Source organism: Alexandromys fortis, unplaced genomic scaffold (genome assembly GCF_014885135.2).
Source record: "Alexandromys fortis isolate MF-2015 unplaced genomic scaffold, M_Fortis_MF-2015_v1.1 scaffold_62, whole genome shotgun sequence".
NCBI lineage: Eukaryota > Metazoa > Chordata > Mammalia > Rodentia > Cricetidae > Alexandromys > Alexandromys fortis.
In genome coordinates, this window is record NW_026067942.1 from 455,194 (window position 1) to 467,543 (window position 12,350).

Consider the following 12,350-nt stretch of genomic DNA (forward strand, 5'->3'; position numbering starts at 1 on the left):
TAAAAATTGCCATAAAAGACAAAGAAGGGCATCACATGATGAGAGAACAACCAAATAAAGAAGATATAACAATTACAAAAATATATGTGCTCAACATCAGGAGACCTAAATGTATAAAACAAACATTGGCAGAGCCAGAGGCAAAAATAGACAGCAACACAGTAATGGATTTCAATACTCTACATGCAGTAATGGATACAACATCCAGACAGAAGATCAATAAAGAAATGAGGCCTTGAACAACAAAACAGACAAAATGGACACATCAAAAGCAGTCCACGCTGATATGGTGGGACACATCTATAGTCCTAACACGCAAGAGTCTGTAATCCTAACACTTGGGAGGCAAGGCTAGAGGCTTTCAAGTTTGAGAGCAACCTGGGCTACACGGTGAGTAGCCTGGGCTACACGGTGAGACAGTTTCAAAAAACCAATAAGAAAAAAAGAAAAACATTCTATATACCCAAGAGTAGCACAATATACATTGTTCTCAAGTACACACAACATTCTCCATGATAAGTAACATTATACACACACAAATAAATAAAATAAAAAACAAAGCATAGATTTAAAGTTGATATCATACCATGTATTTTTCCAATTCTAATGGTGTAAAACTAGATATAAAAGACAGAAGAACTGAAAAATGGGCAAATTTGTTGAAATTAAATATATTCCTCTGGAGAATCCTAATAGACCCACAAATACTCTATTCAGAGCCCACAAGAAACCCAAGCAGGCTGTGACTAGTAGAGTGGATCAGCAATCAGAAACCTAACAGTAAAGAAAGGCTAAGAGCAGATGGCTTCACTGATGAAGCCAGCAAACATGGAAAGAACTGACTCCCATCTTTCCAAGGTCTCCCAAAAACTGAGGAGGAGAAAATACTATCCACTCATTTATGAATCCGCATTACACTGATACCAAAGACAAAGAAAACATTATAAGCAAAGAAAGCCATGGGCCAACATGACTACTGACCATAAACAGGCTCAAAAGTTCTCAAGCAGCAAAAATGAGCAAGCCCAAACCAATAGCATGTTAAAAGAAGCATATGTCATAGTCACACCCGAGATACAAAGATGGTTCAATATACAAAATCAATGTCATATACACCTTATCAACACAAAGAAAATTAAGATTCTGTAACAATTTCCATACGATATAGATTTTAAATGTAGGCATTTACGTTAGGCAAGATCCAGTGCAATACTCAACAAAAGGGATGAAAGGCAATAAAGATCACACGTGAAAAGCCCATGGCTCACATAACACTTAGCAGAAGGACAGAACAATTTTCTCCTACCTAAACCAATCTATAGATTCATTATAATCCCTATCAAAATTCAATCGCATGCTTCTGGAGAAATAGAAAAACATCTGAGATAGTCTGGATGTAATTGGCCTCCATAATCTCATAGGGAGTGGCACTGTTAGGAGGTGTGACCTTACTGGAGAAGGTATGGTCTTACTGGAAGAAGTGTGTAACTGTGGAGGCCAGCTTTGAGGTCTCATCTGTGCTAAAGCCACACCCAGTGAGACTGCTGCCTGTAAGTTAAGATGTAAGGACTCTCAGCTCTTGCTCCAGCACCATGTCTGCCTGATGATTATGTATTAAACCTCTAAAAATGTAAGCCACCCCAATGAAATGTTCTTCTTTTATAAGAGTTCCTGTCTTTTCAAAGCAACAGGAACTAAGACATCATCCTAGGACTCATAAAGAACCACAAAGGATTCTAAATATCCCAAACAATCAACGACAAAGGAATGAAATTGGACCCTCATGCTATAAAATACATAAAAATAGGCTTAAAACAGATTAAAGATTTAACTGTAATGCTTGATAAAAGAAAATGTCAGAAAAAAGCTTCGTGATGTAAGTCTTAGGTGAGGAAGACTGGAGCAAAGACTACAGGAAAAATGGAGGGGAGAGGCCATACAGAATGGAAGAAAATATCTGCAAGCCATGCATTTCATGTGGAGCTACTATTCAAAATACACAAGGAACCCCTTATGCTTCAGTAGCAAATAGGTAAATAACCTAATTTTAGAATAAGCACAGGACTTGACTAGACATTTCCCAAAGGCAGCAAACAAACGGCCAGCAGGTGTAAGAAAACAGGTTCAATGTTCTGACCATGAAGAAACTGCCAGAGGAACAACAAAGTACCACTTGTTAGGGTGTCTTCTATCAAGCAGGGTTTTGTTTTGTCTATGGTTCTGAGAACTGAACCCGGGGCCCTGCACATGTTAAGCAAGTGCACTGAACAGTTTCCCTACCCAGGACTGTTATGGTCAAAACTGAAACAGCAAGAGTTGCCAGAATTCTGAGTTGAAGTAGAGAAACCAGAACTTATGCACTATTGTTGAGGATGTAAAAAGTCGGAGAGTCTATGAAAAACAATGTGGAAGTTCCTTGGCAAATTAAGACCATAACAACACGTAACCAATCAACTCCACTTCTTGGTAATTATGCAAAAGAACTGAAATCAGAATCTTCAAGAGATATTTTCATTCCAATGTCCCTAGACGTAGAAACAAACTAAATATCCATCCGCAGATGACTGCACTATATGTTCACTACAGAGTATTATTCATTCATAAAAAGAAAGACATATTGTTGTAAACACACACGAGCCTTTGGACACTATGGGAAATGAAACAGACCAATCACAAAAAGATAAATACTCCATTTTTACGAGTAAAACAATGTTGATGTTTGCCAGGGGCTGGAGGAAAGAGTCACTGTCCAGTAGCTGCAAAGTTTCAGTCCTGCAACGTAAAATTACTAGATATTTGGCTAACTCACTGTTTACAGGTAACAATAACTATACTACATACCTAAAGACTCAGAAAAGCAGGTCTCTCCCGTGAAAGGTGTTTTAAACACAGTTAAAATAAACATCAACAGACAGGCTGGGAGACACTGAAACACAATTGGAAACAGACATATCTAAACACGGCACGGAGTAAATGCACTACAGATTGCACTACAGATTGTACTAGAAAGAAGTGGTGAGACAGGAAAAAAGCATGAATCGGGGTTAAGACATACGAGGACAGAATGAAAGTTCAGCAGAGCTAACAGAGTATCAGAGACGAAAGAGGGAACAGAGCTAAGCCAAGGCACAAAGCAACCACGGTGGACACAGTTCTAAACTGATGAAAGTCAAAAATCTACAGAAGGTGGAGCTTCGAACTAGTAGAAAAAAATGAAGACGGTAAGTCATCTGGGGAGCCAATCTGAGTATAAAGAAGGAAGGCACGGTATGTGGGGGGAGACAGTGATGAGAAAAACAATTGTAGTTGAGAGGCACCCAGAAATTATGACAACATGCAAACAGGATGGAAATAAACCTACATTTAAACACACTACAGCAAAATCCTAACACCAGAAAAAGAGAACCCTAACGAGACAGACACCAATAGACATGCCAATGGAGAAGAGAAATCTCACAGGACCTTAACCCTAAACAAAGGACGAAGGCAACAAGGGAACGCCGAGAGAGAGAGAGAGAGAGAGAGAGAGAGAGAGAGAGAGAGAGAGAGAGAGAGACTTCCCCAGAGAAAAGTCCCCCAATTGGTATTCAGTAGTAAAAAGCCAGCACAGAAATCAGACACATACAAGTAACACAAAATGGACCGAACATGTTGTATTTATATTTGGGCACACTCACATACACGTGTATGTAAGTGTAAGTAACAATACACACATGTATATATATTTCTATAACCAAAAGATACCATGATTTGAGGGGGAACTGGAGGAAGGAAAGGGAGAGGAGAAATGATCTAATTATATGTTAATTAAAAAAAGAAAGAAAGCAATTGGAGAGATGGCTCAGTGGTTAAGAATATTGACTGCTCTTCCAAAAGATCCAGGTTCAATTCCCAGTACCCATATGACAGTTCACAATTGTCTGTAACTCCAGTTCCAGGGGACCAGACAGACAAGGCAGAACACCAACACAAACTAAATAAACATTAAAGAAAAGAAGACAGCTTGTCAGTTATGAGACAACTTCTACTAGAATGTAGAGGGTAGACAATGGGAAATATTTTCTGAGCCCTTAAAAGAAATTAAACCAACAATCCAGAGATATAGACTGAGCAAAGCTGTCTTTCAATAAAAAAGGCACACTATTTTCAAATTTTAAAAAATAATTTACAACCTGAGCATAGTGGCACACACCTTTAATACCAGCACTCAGGAGACAGAGGCAGGAATTTGAGGCCACTTTGGTCTACATAGTGAGTTCTAAGACAGCTAGGGCTACATACTGAGACCCTGTCTTGATCAGACAAACAAAATTATAAATGGCTATCATTAACCAAAACAACTTTTCTTCTCCTTTGAGACAGGGTTTTACTCTATAGCCCAGGTTGATCTCAAACTTGGGATCCTCCTGCCTCAGCCTACTGAATGCTGAGTTTAAAAGCATATGCCACCATGCCCAGGTTCACCAAAAGAACTTTCAAATCTTCATCAGGAAAAGAAAACAAGCTCCAGAGGAAATCCTCAGATAGACACAAGTAATGAGGATCGTTACCTGAAAAATCAAGCAAAATAGCTAGTTGTGCACATTGTAGGCTTCCAGAAAACAAAGAAGGCTAACGAGATGGCTAGGCTTACCATCAATATTACAACGTAAGCCTGGCAATTCATACAGTGGAAGGAGAGAAGCAAGTCCTCAAAGTTATCTTCTGACCTCCATCCTCCATCCTCATGCAATGGTACCCGCCTACAAACACTCCAAAAAAAAAAAAAAAAAAAAAGAGGCAACAAAATAAGAAGATTGAATAATAACATCAAGATCGAGAAAAAGACAGTTAAAAGTCTTTCCTTCCCCAGTGAACTGTCTGGACGCCCACTCTGGAGAACGTGAACCTGGACTTCATACAGTTCACCAGTGGGAGCTACAAAAGCAAGCAAGGATGGCTGCAGTGATCTCAGCCGAATGCTGCAAGCCAAGCCACAAAGGATTTATAAGTGTGTGATAAGGGGGACAGGGCAGGGCACGGCAGGCGATAAGTCATAAAGGACCAGAAGTCGTTAAGAAAAGCATATCCTGTTCTTCCTCCCATATGGGACTTTTGTGTTCTTTTTAAACCTCTAAGCCGAAACTAAACAAGCCACCTCCCCAGAAGCAATAGCCAGAGCAGAGCAACAGTTTAAGAGGTCAGAGATCTATCATGACCTTGGACAGGTCACTTGACTCTCTGAAGGTCTTGGGCGGTGTATTGTAAAGTCTACCCTTCGTTTTGATGACAAATGAACTGATTCAAAAGGGAATGTTACAGCACTGATTTCTTACACACATTAGTCACTAAGCCAGGCAAGGGCAGCACGGAGGAGACAAGCCAGGCAGCAAGTGCATTGCGACAGGACGGGTACTGGGACTCATGCAGAGAGTCCCGAGTGTGCCCAATTCACTTGTCTTTCCATTCACACACAACTATGGCCCCTGACCAACCTGCACAACAGCTTGTTACAGTTACCACATGAATTTCCAGGCATCAAAAGATACACCAGGGGAAAAAAGGGGGGGGGGGAAGGTTTATTCGTGGCTTTTGAACTTATCCAAACTTGTAATTTTAAGACATCCCAAGAAATAATCACATTGGCATTCTTCACACTGGTATCTAATAAGAAACACAGCACAGAAAATCAGCCAGGGCATTGCTGACCCATCAACACCAATGTCATCAGAGGTTCTCCAGAACACTTATAAACTTGTTTCATTGAAGAGAGAAATATATGTATTAACATATTTTAATATAGTTCCTAAATCCACACCGCAATTATACAGAATGACCTAACAGTAAAAAAAAAAAGAAAGAAAAGATAAATAAGTTTTTCAAACATGTTTCCATTTTTCTAGACTTACTCTTTACAACCTAAAATCAAACACATTTAGCAGAGATCCTATACTTTGTAACGTGTCTCTCCTGCTTCACTACAGTGTTTACTGCCTTAAAAGCCACTCTCTGTTTCCTGTGGTATGTAGCCAGGAGAGGCCCGCAGCAAGGCGCACACAAACTGTCATCTAAGAAGACTGCTGGAAGTTCACACGAATGTTCCCCAAGAATAATTCTTTCTCTGCTGTGCACGGTGGGAGGCTGGACAGCAGGGTCACACACTCCCTCCTGGAATTGTAAATCTTGACTATGCATCCATGATATTGGAAAAGATGAAATAGCATATATTCTCGAGGACACAAAATATGTCATACGCATGCTAGCTATATATATGTGTGTGTGTGTATGTATATATATATACATACATATGCTTAAGAAATGTTTATGTTATCTGCAATATAATAGTGATTTTTAAAAATTACTGTATTTTTTATTTTAATTTCTAAGGGCAATAGTGTCTTGGCTACTGTCTAATATTCTAAAGACCTAGTAGGCATTAATAATTTATACAAATAAACATTTTTATAGATTATTTTTAAAACTATATCATATATGGATCTACTTAAGAGTATGTATGAGTACAAGCAAACATGTATTTTGGCCACCATGCTGACATTAATACATGCACTGACAAGCAGGTTTGTTACTGTATTCCACTGATGGGAGGTAAGAAACATAGATAGTGCCATTTATGACTTCAGTGGTCATTTAACAGTCTCCAGTGGTGACCTCTTTGATAAACACCTAGAACACTTACAAGCCAATTTAGCCCTGGCTATACACAGTCTTCTACTGCACACTGTTTGGGATTGCATTTATCTCTTCTGTCAGCTCTTAGTAGGGAGAGGCCTTGTCTTGAGCGCTTCTGCAGTCCCTTTAAGCTCCAAACAGAGTTAAGTGCACACTCACTGATTAATTAACAGCCATAGCAGAGTAGATATTTTCCACAGCAATCAAGAGATAATTAGGATGTAGATAAAGTAAGCTACACAGAGAGATGGGTATGTACCAGAGTAGAAACAGGACCATGCAGGGCCTCCGAGGAAGCAGGTTCAGGAACAAAGCAGGTGAGTTTACAGGGCACAGCCATGCTCAGAAGGCGCCACACAATTCACGCTATCCCCGCTTAGCTCTCAAGTGCCCTCGCTGCTCTTTTGTTCTTACATGTGAAGCCGTGTGTAGTAGGATTCCTTGCTTCATGCTTCTAGAATGCCATCTTATGTCTGTATAAAGAACACTACCCTACAAGCCTAAAACGAGGTGTAGCAGTCAAAAGCCCAAGCCCAAACCAAACGACGTGCTTTTCACAGAGAATTCTGTTCATAAAAACAAAGGTCATCATCTGACTTCTCGTCCTCACTCTTGGATGACAGGACTTTTTTTTTTTTTAATTAATTCTTTGGCTTTAAAAATAGATTCCACCAAATTCTTTACCTTTTTTTCTTCAACCTCCTTTAACCTCCCAATGAAAATTATGCAGCAATTTAATTTCTAAAACAACCGTTCTGATGCAAATTAAGCTGTAATGTGTGATGGTGACAGCCTTGGTGTCCTTATCGCTTTAAGTGTATGGCACAGGAGAGGACAAAGCACACCCAACATTTTCCTAGCTCTTCTAACAATGAATGCTCTTCGTAGAATTAACTCTTTTCCCTTCAGATAATTAGATTGATTTCTGTGATCCTCGACTCTCGATCAAGCGTGCTTATGTCTCATCCAGCACTTAAGGAAGTAGGCTTGCTGTCTTTCCTCCCTTATCTTTTGTCTCAGAACACCAAAGCACTTCAGGATTTTTAGTTTGCCACCCCTATGAAGTCACTGGTACATTAAGCACTGGAGGACTGATGAGGTGAGCAGACATCCAGACAACTCTGGTCAGCCAACCAAAACCTAGAACCCCCTGGCGCCTTAACACTTGTTGGGCAATCAGACCAGACCCTCTGGAGCCTCCGGGGCCCCTTTACATGTCCTGGGGATTTTAAAACCCTGACAGAAAGACACCTTTCCTGCCAAGCAACTTGCACACTCATGAGCACAGACCATCATACTTTTCAGAAGGTGAAAACTCAATTGGCCTTGTTCTCTGAGTTTTTAAGAGTTCAAATACCAAGAGCATCTCAATCTTGATTTTTTTTTAAAAAATTAAAAAACAACAACAACAAGATCCTAAGGACAATTTGATCAGACACAAGGAAATCCTCCCTTCAAAGAAAGGCACCTGGTGACACTCCAAGGGGAAAAGGTACTTAAAACCTGTCCCTGACTCATCAACAGTGGATGGAGGAAAAGAAGCCAGTTGGCTTCCTGGGGCTTTAAAACAGTTTCTCTCTCCCCCTGGGGCTAGAGAAGCTCTAAGTGAAATTCTTCCACTCCTCACTACAGTGATAGAAACACACACACACACACACACACACACACACACACACACACACGCCCTCTACTTCATTGCCTTCATTATCCCTGAGGTGTCCAATACACCCCCCCCCATGTGGACCTGATTTTACAAAAAGCAAAGTCATGGGGCAGTGCTGGGGGTGGGGTGGGGTGTATGTTTGTTTGCAAAGGACTCAAAAGATCCAGAAAAAGCCAAGGGCTGGAAGATCCCAGGACAGCCGCGGTCTAAGAGGTTCGGCTGGCTCGTGGGCTGTCGCCAAGCATCCATTCACTCGGGTGTGGGGGGGTCCAGAAGGCTGGGGTCGTCACGAATCCACCCTGTCTGTCCACCCTCTGCCCTCCACCATCTCCCCCTTCCCTCCGGCAGGACCACCTCCGAGCAGAGGGCAGCCCCGGCCTCCCGGTGGTGGGGATGGATGGGAAGGACGGGGTAGGGGACAGGCCGGGCTCGTCCAGGTGGCCGCGCTGGAGGCTCGGGGTGGGGTGGGGGGAACTCACGTTCTCTGTGTCCCGCTCGTTCACCGTGGGCAATGGCGTCCGCGCCGACATCTTGCGCGGGCGGCGGGGTCGAGCCGGGGGTCCGGCGGGTGGCGGGCCGCGGAGGGCTTCGGCGAGGGCGGGCTGGCGGGCGGGCGGGCGCGCGCGAGAGAGCGAGGGAACGAGCGAGAGAACGAGAGAGCGAGCGAGCAGGCCTCACCGGGGAGCGCGCGGCTCCCGCAGGCCGCGGAGCGGGAAGGCGGGCGAGGACGCGGGGGGCCGGGCTGCGGGGACGCCGGGCGGGCGGACGGACGGACGGGCGGACGGGCGGACCGGAGAGCGGGCGAGCGGGCGGGCGCCCGGGAGCAGCCTCAGTGCGGAGCCGGCGCCGGGCGAGCGCGGCCCTGACAGCGCCACCCGCGCGCCGCCTCAGGTGAGCGCCGCCGTCGTCGCCGCCGCCGCATCCGCGCCGTCCCCGCCGAGCTCAGCCGGAGCCCTCGGCGGCCCGAGCCGGTGCGCGCGGAGCGGCGGGCGCGGCACGCAGCGCCCCCGAGGCTCTTGGCCGCCGCCGCCGGGTGGGCGGGCGCCAGCCGAGGGGCCTCTCCATTCATTCCCTCATTAGGGATGCGGGGCCGCCTCCGCCCGCCCGGATTTCATTAGGGACTCCTCGCCCCACCCGCCGGTCTGCCTGTCCCCTCAGAACCTCCGGAGTCTCGCGATTTGATTTTGACTCTTGTGTGGCTTTGAAAGCAGCACGGGGGGCACGGTGTGTGGAATCGATTGAGTCAGAACCCCCCCCCCCCAACACACACCCCTTTTATGCATTTTGTTTGTGTCACTGGAGGGAGCATTGGGTACCAGCCTTAAACTCCCCTCTCCTTTCACGCCTAGCGTCCCTGGAGCCTTCTCTGAGTCCCCTTCTGCCCTGAGGTGGTGTGTTCAGGGTCAGGACTGCACAAAAGGCACAACAGACCCCCGTAAGGAGCTGGCCCAGAAAGCGTTGTGGAAGAGGGCTCCCCGCATCCCACAGCATCCCTGGAGTGGGTGAGACTTGGGAATCACGATGTCTACACTGGCTGATCGTCACTTCCTGGGATACAAGGAAGTGTCACTTAGGCCAGTTTTTTTCGGGGAGAGTAGAAGGCTGTCTCTGACTGTGGCCTGGAACTCTTCCTTCTAAGATGGCTTTCTTGCCTGTCCATCCACCTGCCTCTTTTTAGGTCCTGTGCACATCGCGTGTGTTGTACTTTGTCCCGATGCAATGTGTCCTTACTCTGATGTTTTTGCACACTTGGCCTCTAAGATAAAAACAAACAACAAACCTTGCCATCTCCCTATTCCTTTTCTTTCCAATGTGGTTCCCCCCCCCCCCTTAATTCCTTCCTGGATGGGCAGGAAGACAACAGGAGAGGCAGATAGGACAAGATTGATGGATTTTGTTGAACAGCTTTCTTCAACCTCGAATGGGAACCTTGGGATGATGGGAAATTCTTCTTTCTTGAATGCATCCGTTTGAAGGAAGAATTCCTGCACCAGATGGTTTTTATCCTGACTCATTAAAAGTTGTTTCTGAAAACGTAACACTTGACCCCTAAAACATGGGCCAGAAGAACCTAAAAATAGCAAACACATATCTCAAGGGAATATATATACACACATATATGTATACGTATTATCAGTGTAGTCACTGCTAGAACACCAGCTGTGTATTTATTTCTCTAGCATCCTATGTTGTAAACATTTCTCAGTGCCACAAAGCAAATGCAAATTGCAAGAACCCTTTGGTGGTCTCTACTGCTCAAATAGCACCTAGGCTTTGGAACCAATTGCAGGACAGCAGCCTGGATCATGGTGTGTCCCCGGGAATGCCACACTTCGGAAATCTGGGTTCACCAGGATGTACTGAGGTGTGAGTTTGTACTTTCTGATGGGCTGAAGGCCGCTCACACAGCAGCCCCCCCCCCAACACGGCTAACACAGAAGTCCCTTGTGCTCCGATGCTCTCTGAGAAGATGCTCTGCCCCACAGGGATCGCCATCAATCCCTCTGTCCATCGGGAGCTTGGGTTTTGCTGGTCGGATGGAGTTCACACACTGCCTGTGTCCTCAGTCTTGTGGCGACCCTGACAGGCACATTTGTTTCCGTTTTACAAACTTCCACTGAATTGGCTTATTCGTGACCATTGCCACATCAGGTTAGTAAGACACAGAATAAGATAACCCGGATGTATGGGAAGGTCCAATCTTGCACCCGTCACAAGACCTATGAGCTCACCCCTGTATGGGATAAGGCGAATTAGAGACCGAGCTCAAAGGAGAGCCCAGGATCCAGGCCCAGTGGCTTTCATACTGAAAACTTATCCAGCTACATCTGCTATTTTTTGCTCAAATATTGAAATTTGAGTGGCTGTTATTTACTGAATAATGCTGAAGGACACTTGCTTTTTTATGTCAACCCTTTTTGTAGCGGTGAAACTACATTAAAAGGGAATCATTTTTTAATAACCCAGGTCTATAAATCTATTTAATCAGATGAAAATTAACTCTACCTTGAAAAAATGTCATTTAATTCATGGTACTACCCACAGTTCTAGGCTTGGTATATAGTGAAAATGTACTTTTCATAGGTAAAAAACAAACAAACAAACATAAAACCTCTGTTTTATATGCCTGGTGTGATCTCTCAAATGGCATAAAAGGTTAGGACAGGAACAAAATTGTTAACCTTAGTCCTCAATAATGAAAATGGCCACCAGCAAAGTTTCCATTCTAATTTCTTACAGCTGTGACTAGACATAAATGGCAAAGGAATGTCTTAAGGGTTTTAGTGATTCTCTTCCAGTCTATTCACAAAATGTGGTATGCACGGATTAGATAGGCAGCGAGTAGTGGGGATGCACGGATTAGACAGTGAGTGAGGGGCAGGGATGCACGGATTAGACAGTGAGTGAGGGGCAGGGATGCATGAATTAGACAGTCTGCAGCAGGGATGCATGGATTAGACAGACAGCAAGTGGTAGGGATGCACGGATTAGACAGTCAGTTGCAGGGGTGCATGAATTAGACAGTCCGCGCAGGGATGCATGAATTAGACAGTCCGCAGCAGGGATGCATGGGTTAGACAGACAGCAAGTGGTAGGGATGCACGGATTAGACAGTCAGTTGCAGGGGTGCGTGAATTAGACAGTCAGTTGCAGGGGTGCATGAATTAGACAGTACGCGGCAGGGATGCATAGATTAGACAGACATCAGCGGCAGGGATGCACGGATTAGACAGGACAGCGGCAGGGGTGAAAGCTTCAGAGGAAAGGTGAAGTAGCCAGGACAAGAGACTCGAGGACAGACAAGGTGCTAAACTCACATGGCTGGTGGCTAAAGGGTGCTGTTGACCCTTGGCCCCAGGGAAGAAGCTTTCTAATGACTGCACTGGCCAGCACTATGGGCACTAGCTGCACTTGGCTCTTGAGCACTTGGGAAGTCAATTTAGTTTTTATTGATTTTTACCATAAATAATTTAAATTCAGAAACCAGTTCGATTCCGTATTTGGACATGTTTAAGCT

At 44.6% G+C, this 12,350-nt stretch overlaps 1 protein-coding gene across 2 annotated transcripts in view; it reads right to left on the reverse strand.

The window, feature by feature from the left end:
• Mark1 (microtubule affinity regulating kinase 1) overlaps window positions 1-9,347 on the reverse strand; it is a 103,755-nt gene extending 94,408 nt beyond the window's left edge. For both annotated transcript variants that reach the window (XM_050148204.1, XM_050148203.1), the window contains exon 1: window positions 8,812-9,347. In XM_050148204.1, the coding sequence (XP_050004161.1) occupies window positions 8,812-8,862 (51 nt within the window). In that variant the 5' untranslated portion in view covers window positions 8,863-9,347. The remainder of the gene's footprint in view (window positions 1-8,811) is intronic.
• Between the last annotated feature and the right edge of the window lie 3,003 nt (window positions 9,348-12,350).